At 47.7% G+C, this 26,349-nt stretch overlaps 1 protein-coding gene across 3 annotated transcripts in view; it reads right to left on the bottom strand.

The window, feature by feature from the left end:
* Positions 1-26,349, bottom strand: part of LOC139565492 (unconventional myosin-X-like) — a 49,227-nt gene that overhangs the window by 8,757 nt on the left and 14,121 nt on the right. For 2 of the 3 annotated variants that reach the window (XM_071385885.1, XM_071385886.1), the window contains exons 3-7: positions 12,706-12,800; positions 8,269-8,451; positions 5,468-5,625; positions 3,458-3,581; positions 2,766-3,063 (exon numbers count right to left, since the gene is read on the bottom strand). In XM_071385885.1, coding sequence (XP_071241986.1) covers positions 2,766-3,063; positions 3,458-3,581; positions 5,468-5,625; positions 8,269-8,451; positions 12,706-12,800 — 858 coding nt within the window. Of the gene's footprint in view, positions 1-2,765; positions 3,064-3,457; positions 3,582-5,467; positions 5,626-8,268; positions 8,452-12,705; positions 12,801-15,406; positions 16,006-26,349 lie in introns of those variants that run through there. The other variant, XM_071385887.1, reaches the window with a different exon arrangement.

Below are 26,349 nucleotides of genomic sequence, written 5' to 3'. Positions count from 1 at the left end.
CCTTGAATTTTTCCACATTTTGTTAGGTTACAGCCTTCTTCTAAAATGTATTAAATAGTATTTTTTTCACACACAATACCACATAATGACAAAGCAAAAACAGGTTTTTAGAAATGTTTGCATATTTATTAAAAATAAAAACCGGAAATATTACATTTACATAAGTATTCAGTCCCTTTATCAGTACTTTGTTGAAGCACCTTTGGCAGCGATTACAGCCTCGAGTCTTCTTGGGTATGACGCTACAAGCTTGGTACACCTGTATTTGGGGAGTTTCTCATTCTTCTCTGCAGATCCTCTCAAGCTCTGTCAGGCCGTCTCTTCAGAGATGTTCGATCAGGTTCAAGTCCAGGCTCTGGCTGGGCCACTCAAGGACATTCAGAGACTTGTCCCGAAGCCACTCCTGCGTTGTCTTGGCTGTGTGCTTAGGGTCGTTGTCCTGTTGGAAGGTGAACCTTCACCCCAGTCTGAGGTCCTCGAGCAGGTTTTCATCAAGGATCTCTCTGTACTTTTCTCCATTCATCTTTGCCTCGATCCTTACTAGTCTCCCAGTCCCTGCCACTGAAAAACATCCCCACAGCATGATGCTGCCACCACCATGCTTCACCGTAGGGATGGTGGCAGATTTCCTCCAGACGTGACACTTGGCATTCAGGCCAAAGAGTTCAATCTTGGTTTCATCAGACCAGAGAAACTTGTTTCTCCTGATCTGAGAGTCTTGAGGTGCCTTTTGGCAAACTCCTAGCAGGCTGTCATGTGCCTTTTACTGAGGAGTGGCTTCCGTCTGGCAACTCTACCATAAAGGCCTAATTGCTGGAGTTCTGCAGAGATGTATCCTGCCTGTTTGGCCCTGTCCGGGGGTATCATCGGATGGGGCCACAGTGTCTCCTGACCCCTCCTGTCTCAGCCTCCAGTATTTATGCTGCAGTAGTTTATGTGTCGGGGGGCTAGGGTCAGTCTGTTATATCTGGAGTATTTCTCCCGTATTATCTGGTGTCCTGTGTGAATTTAAGTATGCTCTCTCTAATTCTCTCTTTCTCTCTTTCCTTATTTCTCTCTCTCGGAGGACCTGAGCCCTAGGACCATGCCTCAGGACTACCTGCCATGATGACTCCTTGCTGTCCACAGTCCACCTGGCCGTGCTGCTGCTCCAGTTTCAATTGTTCTGCCTGCGGCTATGAAACCCTGACCTGTTCACCGGACGTGCTACCTGTCCCATACCTGCAGTTTTCAACTCTCTAGAGACAGCAGGAGCGGTAGAGATACTCTCAATGATCGGCTATGAAAAGCCAACTGACATTAACTCCTGAAGTGCTGACCTGTTGAACCCTCTATAACCACTGTGATTATTATTATTTGACCATGCTGGTCATTTTTGAACATCTTGGCCATGTTCTGTTATATTCTCCACCCGGCACAGCCAGAAGAGGACTGGCCACCCCTCATAGCCTGGTTCCTCTCTAGGTTTCTTCCTAGGTTTTTGGCCTTTCTAGGGAGTTTTTCCTAGCCACCGTGCCTCTACACCTGCATTGCTTGCTGTTTGGGGTTTTAGGCTGGGTTTCTGTACAGCACTTTGAGATATCAGCTGATGTAAGAAGGGCTTTATAAATACATTTGATTTGATTTGATGATTGTCCTTCTGGAAGGTTCTCCCATCTCCACAGAGGAACTCTAGAGCTCTGTCAGTGACCATCGGGTCTTGATCACCTCCCAGACCAAGGCCCTTCTCCCAGGATTGCTCAGTTTGGCCGGGTACCCAGCTCTAGGAAGAGTCTTGGTGGTTACAAACTTCTTCCACTTAAAAATGATGGAGGCCACTGTGTTCTTTAGGACCTTCAATGTTGCTGAAATGTTTTGGTACCCCAGATCTGTGCCTCGACACAATCCAGTCTTGGAGCTCAATCAAGTTGTAGAAACATCTCAAGGATGATCAATGGAAACAGGATGCACCTGAGCTCAAATTTCAACTCTCATAGCAAAGGGTCTGAATACTTATGTAAATTAAGGTATTTCTGTTTTTAATACATTTGCAAAAATGTCTAAAAATCTGTTTTTGCTTTGTCATGACGGGGTATTGTGTGTAGATTGCTGACAATTTTCTCAAGGGGTCTGAATACTTTCCGAAGGCTCTGTACATACAACCCCTACCGCGAGAGACAGTGTGTTCTAGCTCTGAGTGGTGGATGCCTCAGTGTGCTATATATTATATTCTGTGCTATATATTGCAACTGTTCCATTAGCTTTGGCCTGATACTGAGTAGCAATGTAAACATGGGCATCGTATATAGTGCTTCGTGACTAGCAGTCCAACAGAGGCTTTAGGCCAAAGATTAGCACTGTTAATATAGCTTAGCATGTGGCTAATTCAGAGCTGCAAACCCACTCCTAAAACACTGGATCTGTCTGGGGGTCATGCAGTAACAACGTGAGAGCATATCACACTACTATATGTAACTGGTGGTTAGTAGGCTTGGCGCCTGTCACCTGTCTCCTCCCACGGTGGGTTCCCATGCTACTGGCACCCTTCTGGCCCACAGCCTGACCCCCATTTCTCCCTCGTACCGCAGCCCTATTCCCACCCCACCTCTCAAATCATTTCTGTGACAGGGAACAGAGACACATGTCAACACCAAACGCGTTCTATTGTTGGTGAAACCAGCCGATGCCTTAAAGTTTTCCGCAGGCTACGACAGAGTTAGCTGGATGGGTAGGGGAAGAATTACACCTCCCGTTGAGGGCGTTGTGTTACATGTTGTGTGTGTCACCTCTTGAGGTGGAAGCGCAGGTATTTAAGCACGCCGGGGCCGGGCAGGAAGGTGCAGCTCATGCAGGTGAGGAGCTGCCAGTAGCGGAGGTGTGCGGCGGTGTGGGGCTGCGGCGTGCAGCTGGTCTGCTTCACCAGCTGGCAGTAGACCTCGTCCCGGAGCGGCCGCAGGTCCAGACAGGTCTGCAGCACGCCCTGGATCAGAGGCACCGGGTCCCGTGCAGACTCCAGCTGCTGCAGACAGTTGAAGAGCTTCACTGCTTCCTCCCGCACCGTGGAGTAGCCCTTACCGCTGTGGTCTGTGGGGGGGGGGGGGGGGGGTCAGTACCAGACGCATAGTATTAGGAATTAGACCAGACTAGACCAGTCAGCATGGTTGAGAATAGATGATCCTGTCTCTGTGAGGTCTCTCGGTGGAACAACTAAGCTTTAGTGGCCGTCTCTCATCATTCCTTATCTAAGCAGTCTCACTCACTGGCCTTGACTTGGCACGCAGGCGGTTAGGCATTACAGGTGACTAACTCAATATGTGAGTATGTTACAGTGTATGATTACTGGGCATGTCAACGAGCATGTGACAGCATTACTCATATGTGAGTGGGTGTGCGTGTGTAACTGCTCGTGTTTTATTGTAGAGTTTACAGGCATAGCACTGACCGCAGGGACAGGTGGTAGCATGATAGTAGTACTTACAGGTGTGTTCCAGGCTGCCGTAAGGGAAGGGCAGCAGGGGGGCATACAGTGGGCTCTGGGTGTGCTTCAGGATGGGGTTGTGCTGGTAGATATTATCTACCACCTCAGGGTTAAACTTGTTCTCCTGGAGAAGAAAGACAGAGAGACAGACAGACAGTTAAAGAGAGAGAGACAGATGAGCCTCCTTGACCTTCCAGTTGACCTGGGAGCAGCCCCAAGCAGGGCTGCTATGAGAGAGAGTGTGTTGGGTAACAGGGGCGACTAGGGTCAGTGGGAGTCAGGCCATGGAGCAGGAGGACAGCTATGACCGCTTTTTAAACACCTGGGGACCCAACAAAACACACCGCCGTCACTGACATTATTTACATGTCTGTGTGGTATCTCGCTACAGATGCTACTCTCATTGACAGAAACACATTCTACATGACATTTGAATCATTTAGCAGACGCTCTTACCCAGAGCGAGTTACAGGAGGAATTACGGTTCAGTGCTTTGCTCAAGGACACAGACAGATTTTCCCCCTAGTCGGCTTGAGGATTCAAACCAGCGACCTTTCGACCAGCGACTGGCCCAACCTCTTAACCGCTAGGCATCTTGCCGCCCTACGCAGACGGCATCCACTACTGCAATCCCTGCCTGCACCTGTTGACCATTAGTAATGTTGCCACTGCTCTCCCGCCTTCCCGCAATTCACCCTCCTTTGTGGGGCAAAGTTGACACATTCCTCTGAAATGTTTTGGTCAATCTGAACTGGGACCATGTGGAACACTGGCAGACTGTCTATTGGACAGACACATACAGCCTACATACACAGGACATTACCATAGGAGAACATACAGTGGCTGTAGAGTGCTCAACACTGGGAAACACATTGCAGTCTATGTAGAGGTCGCAAGAGGACAACGGGATTCATTTATAATCTACAGGATTCCGACAGAACATCCATCCTCATTATGTCCTAAAAATGGACATGCTCCCTTGTCCTTCTCACTCTCTCCCGCCCTCGCTACCTCCCTCTCTCCCTCTCCCTCTTTCACACGCGACACAGACTGGAGGTCCAAGGCTGAAACGGTCATCTCTCTTCACCTCCATGTCTGGTGGGACACACATCTACACTCAGAGATAAGCACTTCTCTCACACAAAGCACTCCTCTATTCATTCCCTCCCTCCCTCTCCCTTTCCCTCTCCCTCTCCCTCTCCCTCTCCCTCTCCTGTAGTGTCAGTTGCGTTCAGTAGTGTTCTCCAGCCTTCAGTGGGATTCGGCTAGGCTTTGTGTTAAGTGTGAAAAAGAGTGGAGGAGGATTGGAAAGGGGGAGGAAGAGAAGATGGGGGCAACTCTTTAAAAAGCGGGCCCCTCTCTTCCTCCTCCCGCTGAAGTCAAGTGATCGAAGGGCACATTTACAAGAATACACACACAACAACACACAAACTCAGAATAGCAAACAAGCAAAGACTTAATACCACTTGGTGAATTCCAAAGTGATGGCAGAGCGTGGTCTGCCCTTTTCTCTTAGACTTGCCTTAGTGATGAAGGAAATCATAGTTTAAAAATAGAAGAACTTGCTGTGCCTCATTCAACTGTTAAGTGAGGCATGTTTCTGTGGGCAAACACACGTACACACCCCAGGACCGGGTCCAAATATGACGCTTTGCCGTGCACACCCTCTTCATCCACCCTTTTGCCTCTAAAAATGACACGTTCCTTAAAATAGGGCAGAACATTCCGGTGGAACTTTTACGGGTTGCCTCCTCTCCTCTCACAGCTTGGTGGAATAAGATCATTCCCTGAAGGCAGCAGCAACGACAGTTGGAGGACACTTTGGACTCGCGACCAGACGCGGTTGCCGTGGTGACAGAGCGGCGGTATAATGTCCGTTGTGCGTGTTTGGTAACCCTTGTCATCGGCGGCTTGGCAGTGGTCTGGTCTGGGGCGGGCAGCGAGATGCTGTGAAGCAGTGTGTGTGTGTGTGTGTGTGTGTGTGTGTGGGGGTATATGTGTGTCTCTCACCTCGATGTCTCGGATCAGGAGCTGAGTGGGCGTTTCCACGGGGGCTTTTGTGTCGATGACCTTCTGGACAGCGCAGGCCCAGTGCACAGCCTCGTTGAAGTGCTTGGTGTACAGCTTGTAGCAGTGCTTACGCCCATACACTGTGATGCTCCAGTACCCTGAAACACACACACACACACACACAGGGAAGTCAGTCATCAGTGTATCGTGCAATGAAAGCATGAGTAAACATGAAAAAACAGAAACTGAACTTTCAAAGAATATAGCTATAGAGAGCAGAATCCAAGGCCTGTACTTATGTAATAACTGTGGTTTCAGAGAATAAGGAAGCCTGCTCCACTCTCCCTCTCATGTGGTCTGAACATGGGACACTCCACGTATCTGGTGTGACTCCTGCTTCCTCACTTCCTCTCTGGGTTTCACTGAGGTCAGCGGTCATCCCGAGAGGGGCTCCCAACTTTATTAGCCACTAAGCCCAACCGAAACAGTCAGGACAGAGGTGTGTCCTCTCCTGGCACAACACCTGGCCTAACGTCCTGTAAGAACTGAGAAAGCCCTCTCTCCTCCATGTGCACAGGAAGTAGTAACTGTACTGGACACGCTACAGGCAGTGTGGACCCCCGGGCCAATCATACCCTGAGTTTGTTACCATGTGATCTCCTGCTAGCTACGTAACTTGGCATACTGATTTTTCTTTGTTTAGATTGGTCAAGTTCAAAAGCCAAGTGAGGCTAAAGTGTGTGTGTGTGACCCCATTCACTGCTATTTCACAAGTGAGAGAGAGAGAGGTGGAAGGAGATGCGTCACTTGAGTGACGTGGTCTTCCTGTCTGGGTTGGCGCCCCCCCTTGGGTTGTGCCGTGGCGGAGATCTTTGTGGGCTATACTCTGCCTTGTCTCAGGATGGTAAGTTGGTGGTTGAAGATATCCCTGTAGTGGTGTGGGGGCTGTGCTTTGGCAAAGTGGGTGGGGTTATATCCTGCCTGTTTGGCCCCGTCCGGGGGTATCATCGGATGGGGCCACAGTGTCTCCTGACCCCTCCTGTCTCAGCCTCCAGTATTTAGTCGGGGGGCTAGTGTCAGTCTGTTATATCTGGAGTATTTCTCCTGTCTTATCCGGTGTCCTGTGTGAATTTAAGCTCAAGCTCTCTCTCTCTCTCTCTCTCTCTCTCTCTCTCTCTCTCTCTCTCTCTCTCTCTCTCTCTCTCTCTCTCTCTCTCTCTCTCTCTCTCTCTCTCTCTCTCTCTCTCTCTCTCTCTCTCTCTCTCTCTCTCTCTCTCTCTCTCTCTCTCTCTCTCTCTCTCTCTCTCTCTCTCTCTCTCTCTCTCTCTCTCTCTCTCTCTCTCTCTCTCTCTCTCTCTCTCTCTCTCTCTCTCTCTCTCTCTGGACCTGAGCCCTAGGACCATGCCTCAGGACTACCTGCCATGATGACTCCTTGCTGTCCACCTGGCCGTGCTGCTGCTCCAGTTTCAACTCTTCTGCCTGCGGCTATGGAACCCTGACCTGTTCCCCGGACGTGCTACCTGTCCCAGACCTGCTGTTTTCAGCTCTCTAGAGACAGCAGGAGCGGTAGATATACTCTCAATGATCGGCTATGAAAAGCCAACTGACATTTACTCCTGAGGTGCTGACTTGTTGCACCCTCGACAACTACTGTGATTATTATTTGACCATGCTGGTCATTTTTGAACATCTTGGCCATGTTCTGTTATAATCTCCACCCGGCACAGCCAGAAGAGGACTGGCCACCCCTCATAGCCTGGTTCCTCTCTAGGTTTCTTCCTATGTTTTGGCCTTTCTAGGGAGTTTTTCCTAGCCACCGTGCTTCTACACCTGCATTGCTTGCTGTTTGGGGTTTTAAGCTGGGTTTCTGTACAGCACTTTGAGATATCAGCTGATGTAAGAAGGGCTTTATAAATAAATTTGATTTGATTTGATACTGGGCATAAAAGGGGACTAATATTGTATTGTATGGTAAGGAGATAAGGAGGAAGCCGTTAGGTTCATTAGGTTCACCACTCTGCGGGGACAGACTTACTCAGAGGCTCAAAGAGGAACACTAACAGAACACACAGCCACCAGTGAGCTGTACTTAGACTAAGGGCAGGACAAAACAGACGAAAAAGCAAAACAGAGTACACACTTCTCTGCAGGAAAGTCCCAGAGCAGATTTAGGGGAATGTTTGGGTTAGGTTTCTTTCCTCCTGGAGGTTTTTAAGTGGTTGTCTAAAGTCAGCAGGCGAAGGTACAGTCCCCTCCATACAGACACAGAGGGCCTTGTGTGCCTGTGTCTGTGCCTGTGTGTCGTATGTGAGTAATAGAAGAACTCCTAGTTCGAGTCACCCCCCCCCCCCTCTCTGTCTTCACACAACAATAGCATTTCACCTGTATTTCCTTTCCGATTCCTGTCATTCAGGGTGTTAAACGGTAAAGGGCCATTCTGGTGCTGATGACTCAGAAGGTTCCAGACAAACCCGAGTTGTGGAGAGAAAAGTGGACTGGGTTTTCCAGACTTCCTCTGGGTGTACTGGGCTCACAGGAACTGAGAGGAGACCGTAAATCCTCACATTACGACCCCTTTGAGATCTTTACCAATATTTGATCATTGAACCAATATGGAACTTATTATGTGGGGCTTAGTTATCCGAACAGGGAATTTGGGATGGCGTGTATGAATCAGAGAGAGAGAGAGAAAGAGAGAGAGAGAGACAGAAAGAGAGAGACAGAGAGAGAGTGTGTGTGTGTCTATACACTCCAACATGCGTGCGTGCGTGCGTGCGTGCGTGCGTGCGTGCGGCACTCACCCGTCTCCTTGAAGGTCTGTTTGTCTGGCCAGATGACAGAGCAGAGGTTGGTGAGTACCAGTGTTCCCAGTCTGCGGGCTCCTCTCTCTGAGCTGCTGTAGTAGTCTAAGGAGTCCTGGCTCAGTACAAACCAGTAGCACTGCTGCTTGATCCAGCTTCCACGCACCTCCCGGAACAGCCAGCCTACACACACACAATGAATGTGTGAGAAAGATGTTTTTGTTATTTAACCTTTATTTGACCAGGTAGGCCAGCTGAGAACAAGTTCTCATTTACAACTGCGACCTGGCCAAGATAAAGCAAAGCAGTGCATGTTATCAAAAAGGTAGCCTCATCCCAAAAAATATCTGCACATGATAGTGTGTGTGTGTGTGTTTTTGCCCATGTGCGTGTGTGTGTGTGTGTGTGTGTGTGTGTGTGTGTGTGTGTGTGTGTGTGTGTGTGTGTGTGTGTGTGTGTGTGTGTGTGTGTGTGTGTGTGTTTGCGAGTGTGTGCATCTGTGTGTGTGCGTGCGTCTTATTTGGTTGAATGTAAGGGTTAATTAGTTTGGGCTGAGCATAATCACTAAGAGGTTGAACCCATCGGACATAAAATATGTCTATAACATGCAGAACAGGTTAAAAATAACGTCAGCTAATGGTATAGTCAGACATTAAGGCCTGTGTGCCTGCCACCAGGATAATTACAGCTGTAAAAAAAAACACAGAAAGAAGAAAACGGGAGGTTGGAGAATAGTCGCTGGTGGTGTAGCAGGAAGAGAACTGGTGGACTGATCTTTCATTAACGCCCAGGGAGGGAGGGAGGGAGGGAGGGAGGGAGGGAGGGAGGCTGATACATTCTCCTGGCTCCCTTCACCATTCCACCCCCGTCACATAACCATGGCCCTCAGAACTGGGTGGTGTTCAGTAGGCACAGAACGAGACAAAATGGTTTGAAACTGACCTGAATTTGTCCAATAAAAATTGTAATTTTCCATTTCATAACTGTTTGTGTTTTGTCTCTACCGAACAGGATCCTGGTCTGCAGTGTCCAGCTTTACATGAAGGGGATATATGTGGACACCTGCTCGTCGAACATCTCATTCCAAAATCATGGGCATTAATATGGAGTTGCTCCCCCCTTTGCTGCTATAATAGCCTACACTCTACTGGGAAGGCTTTCCACTAGATGTTGGAGCATTGCTACTGGGACTTGCTTCCATTCAGCCACAAAAGCATTAGTGAGGTCAGGTACTGATGTTGGGCAATTAGGCCTGGCTCACAGCCGGCGTTCCAATTCATCCCAAAGGTCAGGGCTCTGTACCACTTCGCGGCTGAGTCGTTGTTGCTCCTAGATGTTTCCACTTCACAATAACAGCACTTACAGTTGACCGGGGAAGCTCTAGCAGGGCAGAAATTTGATGACCTGACTTGTTGGAAAAGTGGCATCCTATGATGGTTCCATGTTGAAAGTCACTGAGATCTTCAGTGAGGCCATTCTACTGCCAATGGTTGTCTATGGAGATTGCATGGCTGTGTGCTCGATTTCATACACCTGTCAGCAACGGGTGTGGCTCAAATAGCCGAATACACTCATTTGAAAGGGTGTCCACACACGTTGTATATATAGTGTACTACCCGTGTCCAGAAGGGAAAGTGGTTGTAGTGTTACACCAGGCATGCAGCACCCCATAGAGTGTGTCCCAAACGGCACACTGTCCCCTGTGTAGTACACTACCTTTGACCAGGGACCATAGGGATCCGGTCAAAAGTAGTGCACTATATAGAGAATAGGGTGCCATTTGGGACACAGCCTTTGTGTGCAAACTGTTCCCTCTAAATATTTAATCTCATAGAGCTGAGGGTAAATAAACCGGGGTTGGCCAAGTTCTGGCCAGGGGATGCCCGGAGAGAGAGAGGAAGAGGGTGCAAGGGATGGAAAGGGGTGGCGGTGAGAGGGAGGGGTAAAACGAGAGAGAGCAGTCAGAGTTCACAGTGAGGGCTGATGGATGGGCTGGCAGAGGGCCCTGGCTGGTCACCTGGCCCAAAGCTGGAGCAGGGCGCTATGGTGAGGGCAGGGTTATGTGGCTGTGCCATCCGTTGAGTGTGTGTGTGCGTGTGCATGTGTTTATGGGAACAGCAGTGCCATGTTCATTGGGCTTGTTAGAACAGCTCTGACGCCGAGCCAGCGTCACAGCTTCCTCTGTGGTTAGCAAGCTGCATGCCACCTGTCAGCTCTCCCTCGCTTTCCCTACAGCTCTTTTCTCTTCGTTCAGTCTCTCCCCCCGCACCAGCTCCCCTTTTTCCTGCCATAAAGTGGTTTTCCCTACATGCAGAGCCCCCATTGCTACCATCCCCCATGTTACAACCCATAGACCTGGAGGGGGGCAGTCGAAGTGGGAGTCTACACACGTCTCATTATGTTTCTCCTTTCTGTTTCCCCTTTCCTAGTGGCAGCCTGGAACACACTATAAACCCACCCAATATAGTCCTGAGGTACTTCATGTGGTGTTAAGGAGCAGGAGCATAAAAATCAACAGGAGCATAAAAACCAACATGAAATGGATAAATAAAAAAACGATGAGGTAAGACAGGACGGGATTGGGTGGGGTTGATGATTGGGTAGGGGGTAGAGGGATGGAGGGGTGTGGGTGGACTGGTTAGCGGAGAGCTGGGAGGCATGTCCTCTGTCAGTCACACAGGATGTCCTGCAGCTGCTCTTTTTGAGACAGTGAGATAGAGAGACGGCCGACTTTGGAGGGAGAGAGGAAGGAGAGAGAGAAAGAAAGAAAGAAAGAAAGAGAGAGAGAGAGGGAGCGGAAGAGAGGGAGTGAGAAAAGTAGAGAAAGAGAAGGAAAGGCAGTGAGGGGGAGAGAGAGAGAGACATTGAGAGAGAAAGGGTGAAACAAGAGTCCTGGTCAGGAGCCCCTGCCTACCCCTCCCCCCCGCTGTCCTCCATCTGGATCCCATCTCCCTGGTCTGCTAATGCGTCCCCTGGGCTCCACGGCTCGCCCTTCATTTGTTTCATTTGTGACCCCAGACCCCTAATGCTGGCCCTGCCCCCTGAAACACAAATTGAGCAAACACTGGAGTCCGTCTCCCTCTGGTTCTGTTCTGTCCTTCTATCTCTGTGTGTACTTTCTGTTTGTTCTGGAGATTTGGGGGAGATTAAAAAGCATCTGATAACAAACAGTCATCCATAAGGGCACAGAGCGTTAATGAGCTTCAACACTAGGATTATAGGCTGAACTGAATTAGACAGAGATCCAAACGGAAAGGGAAACGATTGCAATTGACTTTCCAAATGACCGGAGTACTGGCCACTCTAAGTGATATGTAGCTAAAATTGTTCAGTTTTTCTGCGCATTAACAAACAGAGGAATGTAATTTATGCTCGTTACTGCATTCTGTCTATGAGTTTCTCACTCCCTCGCTACGTCAATCTCTATCTCTATATCTTTTCCTCTCTGTCTGTCTCTCTCTGTCTCGGCACGGTTGATGGCCTATTTTAGACAGCGAGGCGACACTTGGCCCCAGTTGCCTGAGGATGTCCCATTGAAAACCACACCAAACCACACCAAACAGCTAGGGACACCCTAGCTCCAGGACATTTGAAAATATACCCCTGCACACAACAAGGGCATGAACAGAGCAAGGCCTTCACATGTCCTGGAGCGTCAGTGGTGCTGGAGATGGTGGTGGTTGGTGGGGAAGACAGCCCGACTGAAGAGAAGAAATGCCAAGGCACACAGCCACCCCAGGGGCCCAGGGGAAGTATCCGTCCTCCGATTGGGAAGGAATGCACCCCCCCTAACCCCATCGCCTGCCCCTCTGCCCGGTCTCAGACATCGGAACAGAGGGAGGAGGGGTGCAGCCAGCCAGTCGGCCAGGGGTGCTGCATGGTAACTGCTGTCCGAATTAGCCGATCAGGCTGCCGCCATCCCAAAGAGGACGTAACTTATCCAAGCGCTGGCATTTTACTGCAACCGTTTCGGTAGCAGGAAAAACACACATGAATAGCCTGTGAGATCACTCCTCGAAAAGCGTCAGGCACGCAAGGCTCTTAATGCCGCTGATGGTCATCATTACATGATTACTGGGGGCAGGGTGTGTGTGTGTGTGTGTGTGTGTGTGTGTGTGTGTGTGTGTGTGTGTGTGTGTGTGTGTGTGTGTGTGTGTGTGTGTGTGTGTGTGTGTGTGTATATGAGGGCTTAGCTGTGGACCGTGAAGTGTACAGTACAGTAGTACAGTACGGTCTACTTATTCAGCAATAACGCCGCAAACATGCACGGAGCTCAAGCTCGGCTAACGCTCTCGGATGAGTGAACGTCACCGTCACACAGACTGTTATTACTGTACATGCAAATCACTGGGACTGGAACACAACAGCCACACAGAGAGAAAGCAGAGAGAGACAACAGAGGGATGGTGTAGAAGTGTGTCAGCCAGGCAGGCTCACCTTTGACCAGCAGCTCGGGGTCTTCTTCCAGGCCCATCTTGCTCTTCTCTATGATCAGACTCTTCATCTCATCGGGAACCTCTGACAGACTGTGTCTGGGTGAGACAGAGAGAGGTGGTAAATAACAGCATCATACACTCCCACAGTCAAGGCACCCCCCCCATGCCCTATTGGCTCTGAGTCGAGGGGAGGAGGGTAACCCCACACAACCTCTGCCAACCCTAAGCCTCTCTGACACCCTAAGTGAGAGAGGAGAGGAGGACAAGTTGAAGTCCTGTGAATATCGTTCCCTCCACCCCTCCCCTCCCCAGCTGCATGCATACCACGCCACTGTGGACAGCTCGTCTCTCTTTAATTGGTTTGGCTGGCGGGCACAGCGGAGTGGAGGGAAGCAGAGGACTGAAAATAAACGTGATAGAGCGACGCCGGACCGACTCAAAGCCAGCCAGGCAGTCGCAGGCCAGAGAGAGAGAGAGAGTTCAAAAGGTAACACTGTTGTCAGCTAATCGAAACCCATAACAAACATCAAACACATCTGGGAATTATGGGAAAACTGTTGTGAAATGCTCTCTCTCCTCTCTCTCTTTCTCAAGGGCCACTGTCGAGGAAGCCTTGTAAAAAGAAAAGCCACCACATGCAGTCATGGTGGTGGCGAGAACTTTGGACTGCAAAGTGACATTCGTTTCAGACATTTGGCCAGGCAATGTTTTGGACGACTGAGAGCTCAGCTTGTTATCGCTGGCCAAGGCCCATTTCCAGCCCATTAAATTGTTTATAAGGTTTATCTATGCTCATTTATTTATCTAATTACTAGTTTATTTTCTCTTTCCTGCGTCAAACTAGCCTGTGAGGTATGACGGGACAAACCCTCCTTCCTTCCCCTGAAAACACCAGGCAGGAAATGAGTTTTGGCAGGCGGCCCTCCATCCCTCCACCATGTACAGTCTTAGATAGCGTTTCTCTGGGCTGTGATTATTGATCAGATGATTGTGGAAGGTTATTCCTTACGGAAGTCAGACCTAATCAATGAGTCTGAATATACCCTATCCTGCTCAACTTAGCTTACAGGACTGTGCTGACTGTTCATCTACAATACATGACACCTGCTCAAAGTATCTCACTATCCCAATATCCACTAGTTGACCCTTGTGTCAATACGTTTGCCTGTTCCAGACTGTACAGTAGTTGGAAAATATGTGTGTGTATCAGTCTCTAATTTAGGCTGATGCTCAGACACACAGGGAAACACTATACCACATTGGCCCTTACAGAGTGTATGACTGATTCAGCCGGGGAAACGTCAGAGAGACACCAGAGGGTGAGAAAAAGAGGGTCAGAGCCCTGTCCTACTACAGCCAGTCTACCTCTGCAGCGAAGCCCAACAGCGACGGCCGCATTCAAACAGTAACGTCATCTGGGACCTTTCCAGTGTATCGTAGCATATCCCTCTTCTCTTAAATACAGAAAAATACATCCAGAAATCTGAGGATGGCTCTTTTGGAGTCCGCGAATAACCCCTTGCTACAGAAACAGATGCAGACAGACCTTAAAACAGTCATTTAAATGGAGAACTCAATGCACTGATGGGGATTTGGATCTATAGAAAACTCCAACGCGGCCAGCTAGGGGATATGTGGAGCGTGTTGGTATGTGGAGGACTTGATATCAAAGCCTAGGATCATTTTGTGCTATTGTCTGCATGTCCAAACTCTGGAGAGCACCAGTACAAACCAGTCCTGGATTGGTACCTCTATAGTTTGGGCCTTGCTCAGGGGTACAAAAGCAATGTTAGTAGCTATGTTCCTCGCAGAACTTAAACCAGAAATCTTCTAGCCGTGAAATGGGTCAAGTTCCTACTTAAAGCTACAGGCTACTATGTATGCACCAGGGTTTTCCCATTTTAATTTACCAGCCATTTGAGAAGTTTACCAGACACATATGCATTGGGTGTGTAAACCCATTAGGGGCGTCCAGCCACGGTGCTCAAAAACACATCACATTTAGATTATGGTCATTCCTCTTAACAAAACATGTAACTCCTGTAATGAAGTAGCGAATAAAACGTTATTTTCAAACATTTGCCAAAATGCAATTTGCGGGAAAAAGGGAACACAACATTCTAAATAGTGCACTTGACACAAGCGTTATAAGACAGATATTCAAAGAGCGTGAATCTAAAGATACAACAACTAGGATGGGTTGCTAATACTGTATGACTAGGATTGTGCATTTGACTTCTGGACAACGAAAGAAAGTTGATATGAAAACCAATAGAACAGGAGAGAAATGGCAGCGAGCGTGGCAAAAGTCTTTCATAGGCCGCTTGTGTGGCAACAGGCCTAGCTGATTGTGTTGCGGCTGTCAGCGAAAAGCATCTAATATACGTGTGAACATAATGTGTCTTGAGTATAATTTCAAATGTTGAGACAAGAACAAGGGGAGGAGTGTGTGGCGAAGATAGCCTATAGGCCGTCTCTCTCCAGAATGCATGCTCTCAGCTCTCCAGAATCAACTCAGCTGTCTCCCACCAATTCTCGCGCATTCATTGTTTCTTGTGAATTGTTTGCCCTAAAAATTGTCATTGTTATCAATTCCCCATTACACATGTCACCAATAGTAAATGAACCGTTAATCCCCGTCATTTGGTTACATTAATTTATGTTAATGCATTGTATTACTAATTAGGCCTACAGTCATTTACCGTTCTCCTTCTCGGTGTGTAAATGCTGTCGAGAAACACGTTTTGGTTTTATTTCATAGCCATCATTTACGAGTTGTCCCTTTTTTCATTGTCTTTTGTTTGGAGTGCTCCATGTGAGCGATGAGCACGGTTCTTGTTAATGTTGAGGGAGCTTGCACGTCTGAGCACGCAGAGAATTAGCCTACCTGGCCTGCTGCGCGCAAGTGCTCATTTGGGGATGTATGGTTTCTGCTTGTCTTAGTCATCTCATCACCTTCACCACTAATAAGCTCGTCTTCTCAGTAATATTTTCTTCGCCTCACACAGTAAGTCAACGAAGTCTGTTGTTTTAACATCCATTGCAAATGACACAGCCTAATAGTTCCTCACAAAAATCTCCCCCTCGATAATCACCAAGCCTCGGTGTGAAAGAGCAAAATACAATAATCTGATGATCCCATATATCCAGTGGAAACGTCATAAAATACTTATCCTTTCCCTTGCCCAAAAACAGCTGTCTGTCCGGAGCTCACTGGTGCATAATCTCTCAGTGCGGAATAGGCTAGTTGATACAATGTTGCAAGTTAGGACCGGATCCAGTTGATTGATTTGATACAACGTTGCACTTCACAAGCGACAGCGCAAGTCAAGACAGATAGAAAGGGAGGCAGACAGCTGCGTAAGGAAATTAAAGTTATTGAAAGAACCAGAATTTTCATCCGTATATTTTGTACTGTTTTTATGTATTTTTACTTTGTTGACAATGTAAGTTATAGGCCAACAGCTGCATTAGCCATCTCGGAGTTCCATGCGCTCATTTAGGCTATTTACCCGCCAATGATCACCGTGTATCAATGTGTCATATGGCAGAGGATGGTCCTCTCGCATTAGTTGAATTTTACATTTTATATTTCTTACATTTTAATTAAGATTTTTATGATTATCCACGGGGCAACGATTTTGAGAATCGAAAACATTATTATTGAAATGAAACGGTTCCATCAAAATGCACATATGAAAATCATAACTGACCAGCAGATTGGTAGAAATAAATTAAAGGCTTATGCTTCCCCAAACTTTAATCTCACGCACCGCCTATAAAGTCTTTAGAAAATAATTGCCTCCACCTTTCCTATGGTCGGATTTTCAAGCAAGGTAAGACATGCCTCATAATATGAAGTAAAACACTCAGGTTTCAAACAATTAAGTATGTTTTCAAAATGCATACTGCCTCCAGCTCACATGGTAAAGTGGTGGGAGACTCGCTGATAGCCTTCCTACCGTTGTTTTTTCTCCCGGTTCATTTGGCCAACCAAAATTGTATTTATCTGCTTCATTTTTTTTTATTACAGCCAAAAGCCTGCAATCGCCGGCTAACGGAAACCCAGGTATCCATATGACAACCATGAGGAACAATGTTGTTGGGGAGGATAACCCTAACCACTAACCAGATGTGGAAAATGGCACGTTTCAGAACTAGCATGAGACAGGATTCAAGAGAGATCATTTGAAAGATTTGAGTGGAGGGAAATGAGGCTAAAGTTTTTTATTTATTTTATTTCACCTTTATTTAACCAGGTAGGCTAGTTGAGAACAAGTTCTCATTTGGAGGGAAACAGGATAAAGAAAGGAGAGGGAGGGCCGGGCTAAAACCCTCCAGTTGACCTTTTACTCTGTCTCTGTTCAAACAAGCCTGACCTTCAGCTTCAATGGGCCCTCAGCGAATCAGAGGGCCCATCTGGGTCCACAGGCCTTCAGCTAACGTCCAACACACAATCTGCCTTTGTGACTTACTGTAGACACAGGCATCACCAAAAGTCATGTCAAAGACAAAACCATATGGGAAGACACAGGGGCTTGTTCTAACCTTGAAGCCCATATGCTATAGGTTTGGGAGGTAGGCTACTTTGTGTCGAGGAAAATAAGTCGGTGGGTGTGAGTCTATGACATTTGGGTAAGCTGATCCAGAGGGGGCTGTCCAACACACTTCTGTTAGAAGTTCAAACAAGAGGATGAAGCACTGAGCATGTCGAGAACCAGACCAGCAGAACAACAGTTCAAGAGTCTGTCCGACGACAGAGAGACAACAGGCCTGGAGTCTATTGACGCACTCATGCATCAATCTAATTAACATACTACAGCTGTCAGTTTAAGCTAGAGATACCGCATTCGCCTATGTCGCCCTTCTGCGTCTGCGGTGAGAAGTAGCAGAGCTACAGCGGTCCCGAAAATCGCTCGTCACAAAAACGTCTGTAGCGTCCAACTAACTAATATAACCACTATATGGAAAGACTCTCACTAACACAATGTTTTAGCTTAAAATATAGTAAAATAATTATTAATTATAATTATTAATAATAATTTTTAAAAAATGATAATTAAAATATATACAGTAGCAGTCAAAAGTTTGGACACACCTACTCATTCAAGGGTTTTTCTTTATTTTTACATTGTAGAATAATAGTGAAGACATCAACACTATGAAATAACACATATAGAATCATGTAGTAACAAAAAAAGTGTTCAACAAATCAAAATATATTTTCAATTTGAGATTCTTCAAAGTAGCCACCCTTTACCTTAATGACAGCGTTGCAAAATCTTGGCATTCTCTCAACCAGCTTCATGAGGTAGTCACCTGGAATGCATTTCAATTAACAGGTGTGCCTTGTTAAAAGTTAATTTGTGGAATTTCTTTCCTTCTTAATGTGTTTGAGCCAATCAGTTGTGTTGTGACAAGATAGGGGTGGTATACAGAAGATGGCCCTATTTGGTAAAATACCAAGTCTATATTATGGCAAGAACAGCTCAAATAAGCAAGGAGAAATGACAGTCCATCATTACTTTAAGACATGAAGGTCAGTCAATCTGGAAAAATTCATGAACTTTGAATGTTTCTTCAGTTGCAGTCGCAAAAACCATCAAGCACTATTATGAAACTGGATCTCATGAGGACTGCAAAAGGACCCAGAGTTACCTCTGCTGCAGAGGACAAGTTAATTAGAGTTACTAGAGTTACCAGTTATTTCGTAGTTTGATTTCTTCACTATTATTCTACAATGTAGAAAAGAAGAAGAAAAACATTGAATGAGTAGGGGTGTCCAAACTGTGGTACTGTATATATTTTCTGAGCTTTCTTTTATCTCTTAGATCTCAAAACCTTATTCTTTATGATTTAGTTTTTTGACTGTCTGTTTTGCCATTTATGAATGTGTTATTCAATGCGTTTCTTTAGTGGTAGCCAAATTCTATGTATTTTTATTTTTATTATACAGTATCTACAGGGCTCCTTAAATTCTAAATCAAATAGCTAAATGATCCATGGTATGACCATCTTAAAACAATTCCATATGTTAGCTTAGTAGAATTCCCCCCCCCCCAGAGGCTTAGACTTTAGAGGTTTTAACAGGCAAATCTGCGCCCAGCTGCCCACACAGGCCCAAAGTAATGCTTAAATTCTGCTAATTGAGTAAAGAGGGGCTTGTGAATGAGTGGTGTAAACCAACTATCCAAAACAAGCTTCCATAGCCGGATGGAAGGGGGGCTGTGGGGGTTGGTGGACCAGGCTGGTTGCTGGTTTCATTTCATGGGAGAGAGCCCTGGTGGTGTGTGGGTGCTAGTTGGGTGGGTTGCTGGACCAGGCTGGTTGCTGGTTTCATTTCATGGGCGAGAGCCCTGGTGGTGTGTGGGTGCTAGTTGGGTGGGTTGGTGGACCAGGCTGGTTGCTGGTTTCATTTCATGGGAGAGAGCCCTGGTGGTGTGTGGGTGCTAGTTGGGTGGGTTGGTGGGTGGAGGGTAGAGGGGGTTGGGGTGTAGCTGTAGTGCAGCTGGGGCCACATGTTGGCACTCTGACAAATGAGGCAGAGTGCCACAGCTGTCCAGTAGCCCCCCTCCTCCTTCACCCCCCGCCCCCATATTCCCAGAAGCCCCGGCTGAGGCCATGACGGAGGGGCCTTGAGTGCTGACTTCCTGTGGAGGCCAGGAAACAATTTTACACGGGGATTAGACGGCTAGGAGGGAGAGCAGACCAACAGAACCCCCCCCCCCAACACTAAACTACACCCCCGTGGAGAGACCCTGACACAGTCAGGGAGGGATGAAGCTGGGAGAAGAGACTAGGAGACAAGACACTCCCATATTAACCTGCTGTTTCAGGTTTTTGTTTAATATTCAAACGTTTCAATTGATCTGTTGATGTGAATATGCAATCTATGGTCTGACGTGTAAGTCACCACTCCAGCGTTGTCCTGAGGAGGTTTTTGTGTTTGAGATGTCAGGAATTTGGTGAGAGAAGAAAAAATACCCCTGTGGAGCTTTGTTTACGGAAGTGTAAGGGAACACATGGAAAAGTCCTGCAGCTCAGATGGCATATATCTCTCTCTCCCTAAATCTCTCCCTCTCTCTTTTTCTTCCCCTCTCCACTCAGGTCTTTCCACTGTAGGCCTAACACCAAAACGCTAAGCAAAACCATCTGTTTGCCCCACATAAACGGGACGCTAGCTAACAAAGAAAGAGAGAGAGAGGCGGAAGTAGAAAGAGTAGGAGAGAGGGAGTGCCAGAGGGAGAGAGAGGGGGACTGAGGGAGATGGAAATGAATCATTCTCTTTTGGGTGAATACAAATATACACATGCCCCCATATACTGTACTTCTGATAGACAATTTAACTGTACACAATTCTTATCAAATCAAAAATAAAATACAAATGTTATTTGTCACATGCGCCGAATACAACAGGTGTAAACCTTACAGTGAAACGCTTACTTACAAGCCCTTAACCAACAATGCAGTTCAAGAAATAGAGTTAAGAAAATATTTACTAAGTAGAACAACAACAAAAAGTAACAATAAAACAACAATACAGAGGCTGTATACAGGGGGTACCAGTACAAGTCAATGTGCGGGGGTACAGGTTAGTTAAGGTAATTAATACATGTAGGTATGGGGAAAGTGACTATGCATTGATAATAAACAGCGAGTAACAGCACTATAAAAATAAAGGGGAGGCGGTCAATGTAAATAGTCTGGGTGGCCATTTTATTAGCAGTCTTATGGCGTGGGGGGTAGAAGCTGTTTAGAAGCCTTTTGAACCTGAACTTGGCGCTCCGGTTCCGCTTGCCGTGCGAAAGCAGAGAGAACAGTCTATGACTTAGGTGACTGGAGTCTTTGACAATTTTTTGGGCCTTCCTCTGACACCGCCTGGTATAGAGGTCCTGGATGGCAGGAAGCTTGGCCCCAGTGATGTACTGGGACGTACGCACTAGCCTCTGTAGCGCCTTACGGTCAGGTGATAAGCAGTAGCCATACCAGCCGGTGATGCAACCGGTCAGGATGCTCTCGATTGCGCAGCAGTAGAACTTTTTGAGGATCTGGGGACCAATGCCAAATCTTTTCAGTCTCCTGAGGTGGAAAATGTGTTGTCGTGCCCACTTCACGACTGTCTTGGTGTATTTGGATCATGATAGTTTGTTGATGATGTGGACACCAAGGAACTTGAAACTCTCAACTCGCTCCACTACAGCCCGTCGATGTGAATGGGGACATGTTCGGCCCTCCTTTTCCTGTAGTCTGCAATCATCTCCTTTGTCTTGCTCACATTGAGGAAGAGGTTGTTGTCCTGGCAGTCTGACCTCCTTCCTATAGGCGGGCACTACAGTATTGAACGCTGAGCTGTAGTCAATGAACAGCATTCTCACATAGGTGTTCCTTTTGTCCTGGTGGGAAAGGGCAGTGTGGAGTGTGATTGAGATTGCGTCATCTGTGGATCTGTTGGGGTGGTATGTGAATTGGAGTGGGTCTAGGGTTTCCGAGAGGATGTTGTTGATGTGAGCTATGACCAGCCTTTCAAAGCACTTCATGGCTACTGACGTGAGTGCCAATGGGCGGTAATCATTTAGGCAGGTTACCTTCGCTTTCGTGGGCACAGGGACTATCTCTGTGTATTTGTGTGTCCGTGTGCAAATACTCTATGTGTGTGTGTGTGTGTGTGTGTGTGTGTGTGTGTGTGTGTGTGTGTGTGTGTGTGTGTGTGTGTGTGTGTGTGTGTGTGTGTGTGTGTGTGTGTGTGTGTGTGTGTGTGTGTGTGTGCGTGCGTGCGTGCGTGCGTGCGTGCGTGCGTGCGTGCGTGCGTGCGTGCGTGCGTGCGTGCGTGCGTGCGTGCGTGCGTGCGTGCGTGCGTGCGTGCGTGCGTGCGTGCGTGCGTGCGTGCGTGCGTGCGTGCGTGCGTGCGTGCGTGCGTGCGTGCGTGCGTGCGTGCGTGCGTGCGTGCGTGCGTGCGTGCGTGCGTGCGTGCGTGCGTGCGTGCGTGCGTGCGTGCGTGCGTGCGTGCGTGCGTGCGTGCGTGCGTGCGTGCGTGCGTGCGTGCGTGCGTGCGTGCGTGCGTGCGTGCGTGCGTGCGTGCGTGCGTGCGTGCGTGCGTGCGTGCGTGCGTGCGTGCGTGCGTGCGTGCGTGCGTGCGTGCGTGCGTGCGTGTGTTTGTTTGTTGTCTCATGTGGCTGAGGAAGAGAAGGCTGACAAATGACACAGTCTGACTGTTCAATATTCTATTTTATCCGTGATTATCACCACCACTGGGCTCTATCTCGCTTTCGCTCTGTGTGGCCTAGTTTCAATCTCACGCTCACTTTCACAATCCCTCAACAGGGAAGGAAATAAAGCATCTGATCAGATCCAGCTGACAAGGCATCCTCATTTCTGACCAGAGTGGACAATATACATCTTTGTTATGCTTCATATTGATGGAAGACACATGAATATACATGGAAGTCCAGAGAGGCCATATGAATTTAAAAAAAGAGTATTATCTCGTTATGTTGAGATCGTTACTTGTCTGATGATTACGACACAAGTTGTTTTTCCCGAGATCAGAAGATCATTCTCTCACGATCATGACATAACACATTTTTTTTTTGTTGAGATCACGAGATGAACTCTATGAATAGGAGTGGACGTATTGATGATATATTGACAGTATGGCGGAGGAGGCAGAGCCCACGGTGGATCAGCGCGTACGTTTTTATTGATTGTTACACTAAAGTATGGTACATTTCATGCTATCATTCTTTCATTTTTGTTTGGAGCTATCAGCTTATCAGCTTATGAATTAGAATGGTAACAAGCTAAATGTCCCTTAACTTGAGCTAAGAGCTCATGGGGCATCTAAGCCCTCACGAGGCATTTAAGCCCTGAACAATGCCTGACAGGCAACCCTGTCTCCCGGGCTGTGTGCTACCCCCGAGACCACAGCCAATCGCATGTGAGCAACAACGCAGCTAACTTGGCTAGTCTTATGAGCGAGCGAGCTAGTTAGCTAGGTAGTCTTGTTAGCTAGCTAGCTAACTTGTTATTTATGCTGGTTGTTAGCTAGCATAAATGATGTGTATAATTGTAAGGGACACTTCATGCTTTATGGATAATATTTACATTTACAGAGTGGGTGAGCTCCATTCTTGACAGGCTGATCAAATTCAATAGCAGCCTCAGAGGCTGGGCTCCCGAGTGGCACAGCGGTCTAAGGTACTGCATCTCAGTGCTTGAGGTGTTACTACAGACACCCTGGTTCGAATCCAGGCTGTATCACAACTGGCCGTGATTGCGAGTCCCATAGGGCGGCGCACAATTGGCCCAGCATTGTCCGTATTTGGCCGGTGGAGGCCGTCATTGTAAATAAAATAACAATTTAACCAACTTGCCTAGTTAAATAAAGGTAACAACAACAAAAAAGAGGCTGTCTGCAAGGAGCCTCACATATGAAGCATCTTACAAGGCAGCATTTTGATTTATCAGCCTCTGAGGCTGCTATTGAATCTGATCAGCCTGACAGAAATAGAGCTCAACCCTTGGATCAGATATGCATCTACCAAACAGCCTACAAGGCACCAACCTTATTTCTAAGCCTCTGAGGCAGAAATTGAATCTGATCAGCCAGTCAGATTAGTTAGTCTAGCTAACAAGACTACCTAGCTAACTAGCTAGCTAACAAGACTACCTAGCTAACTCACAAGACAAGACAAATTAGCGGTGTTGTTCCTTGCATGAGATTGGCTGTAGTCTTGGGGGTGGCACGCCGCCTGGGAGACAGTGCAGCCTGTCAGGCATCAACGACCACATTGCGATCGACGCAGTCACAGGGCTCCTTGATGAGGTGGTTGTCGTGAACAAATGAATGCGTGGTACTTTTGATTATCTCGTGATCTCGACAAAACTTTTGTTACGTCGTGATTAGGAGATAAATAAGTTGTGATCTCGACATAACGAGGGAATAATTTTTTTTCATTCATATGGCCTCTCTGGACTAAATAAAATGAGGGATTCGGCTTTCAGAGTCTGAGTTGAGTCTACCGGTCAGTCAGACTCGCGGTGGCCAGAGTAGCCAAGCTGATGAGTAATTGATTTTGGTCGAGATCAAATTAAAGCAACGAGACGTTAATTAAAGTTGTAAAAACACAGTGTCCTTGCTCTGGGGCTTGGAGGACCGTGGTCAGAGCCAGACTGCTGTTATGTTCAGGCAGACATGCTTCGCTCCGGAATACAAAGTATACCCTCATGAACATGGCTTGCATCCCAAATTGCACTCTATTCCTTATGTAGTGCACTGCTTTTGACCATGGCCCATAGGACTTTGTTCAAAAGTAGTGCACTACATAGGGAATACGATGCCATTTGGGATATAGCCATGGTTGCCCGATCAAAGCCCTCTCATGCAGGGTTATGTTACATCAGTCGCTGAGTAACCAGCCCAGGAAATGACATGGGAGTTGAGATTTGTGATCCGAGGGGTCAAACGTCCAGATACGGCAAACTGGGGGTGTAAAACAGCTTCATCGCACAACACACACGGCTATGATGAGCTCAACCAGGAGGTCAACGTCCAGCTTTAAACCGTGGCTCATATACAGAAATGAAAGCTATGCAAGTTACCCAGACTTTATTAGACATCTGAACAAACACAGGACCAACTGTCATATAACACAGAGGCTTCTTAAACAAACACTGGTCTCTGGGGAAACCTTCAAATACAACACACACTGTAGGTAGGTCATCACAGACCACAGTCTCTTTGTGGAATCTGTGGAGGGAGGGAAGAGGCCCACCTTGCTCTCAAGTCCCCATCCTATCCTCCTCCCATCCCCCTCTCCGTCTCCAGTGTGCCTGGCTGGGCCTCTGTCTGAGCTGAGACGGGGGGGGGGGGCTGGTGGGAAAATGGGAATGTGGTGATTAAGAGTGGGCCTGTATGACCTCCCAGCTCTAAAAATACCCTGTTTACTCAAGACCACTGCCAAGGAATTCTGGACTAGGCAGAGAGGAGTGCATAAACGTGTTTTGGGGGGAAACCGGAGAGAGAGGACAGGAAGTGTGTGTGTGTGTGTGTGTGTGTGTGTGTGTGTGTGTGTGTGTGTGTGTGTGTGTGTGTGTGTGTGTGTGTGTGTGTGTGTGTGTGTGTGTGTGTGTGTGTGTGTGTGTGTGTGTGTGTGTACGCATGCGTGTACGTGACTTTGACAATGTGCGTGTGAAGGAAGGGAATGTCTTGAAAGGAGGAGAACAATGCATTTCAGGAGCTTGAATAGAGTGTAAGCTACACTAACAAAGCCTTGATATCTTGGCACTTGAAGCTGCGCTGCCGGGCAACTTAATAAACCCCTCATGGTTCGATTAGTATGGAGAGTTGACATAAGAGCTCCTAGTTCTGTCCGAGTACTGACACACACAGGCAATTACCACACAGATCACATCCAAGGACTTCTTGGAACACACAGATACACACACACAGATACACACTTCCAAAGACAGTTGTAAACACTGTCTCTTTCAGTCTCTTCCAGCCATCATTGTCTGGTATCCCACACCAAGAGTCATGCTCTTGACAGAGAGAGTGTGTTTCATAGAAGGGAGAAGAAAGAGAGGGACAGAGAGAAAGAAACCGAGAGAGGGGGGGGGAAGCTAGTGAGAGCTTCCCTCAGTGGTCCCACTGTGTTCTGCCTCCTGTGTGTCTCCTAGCCTCCCACTCCTCTGTCTGTCCCTGGACTGCCAACGAGGGGCTCGGTTGAGGCGGGAGAGGGAAGGAGTTGGGAAAAAATAGAGATGATGTGAGACAGATATGGATGCATGGGAGCGAGAGGCTCCTGTCCTGTTTGAGGGGCAGGCAGTAGGCCATGGAGGCATTTCATAAAGGCACCAGCCAGACTGTATGGGTTGGGGTTGTATGACAGGCCTCTGTTAGACATCATGGCCCTGACTGCTGCTGACACTGAGCTTGGCACCACAATGCTGGGATGAGGGGGCGACTACGGTCTGTCTACTGTCGGTCTACTGTCGGTCTCCTGTCTGTCTACTGACTGTCTACTGACTGTCTACTGTCTGTCTACTGTCTGTCTACTGTCTGTCTACTGTCGGTCTACTGTCTGTCTCCTGTCGGTCTACTGACTGTCTACTGACTGTCTCCTGTCGGTCTACTATCTGTCTACTGACTGTCTACTGACTGTCTCCTGTCGGTCTCCTGTCGGTCTCCTGTCGGTCTCCTGTCGGTCTACTGTCTGTCTACTGTCTGTCTACTGTCTGTCTACTGACTGTCTACTGACTGTCTACTGTCTGTCTACTGTCTGTCTCCTGTCGGTCTCCTGTCGGTCTCCTGTCTGTCTCCTGTCTGTCTCCTGTCGGTCTACTGTCTGTCTCCTGTCTGTCTCCTGTCGGTCTACTGTCGGTCTACTGTCGGTCTACTGTCGGTCTACTGTCTGTCTACTGTCTGTCTACTGTCTGTCTGTCTCCTGTCGGTCTACTGTCGGTCTACTGTCTGTCTACTGTCTGTCTACTGTCTGTCTACTGACTGTCTACTGTCTGTCTACTGTCTGTCTACTGTCTGTCTCCTGTCGGTCTACTGTCGGTCTACTGTCGGTCTACTGTCTGTCTACTGTCTGTCTACTGTCAGTCTACTGTCTGTCTACTGTCTGTCTACTGACTGTCTACTGTC

This window comes from Salvelinus alpinus, chromosome 36 (genome assembly GCF_045679555.1).
Source record: "Salvelinus alpinus chromosome 36, SLU_Salpinus.1, whole genome shotgun sequence".
NCBI lineage: Eukaryota > Metazoa > Chordata > Actinopteri > Salmoniformes > Salmonidae > Salvelinus > Salvelinus alpinus.
The sequence above is the reverse complement of the archived record's forward strand: the minus strand, read 5'-3'. Positions and strand labels throughout refer to the sequence as shown.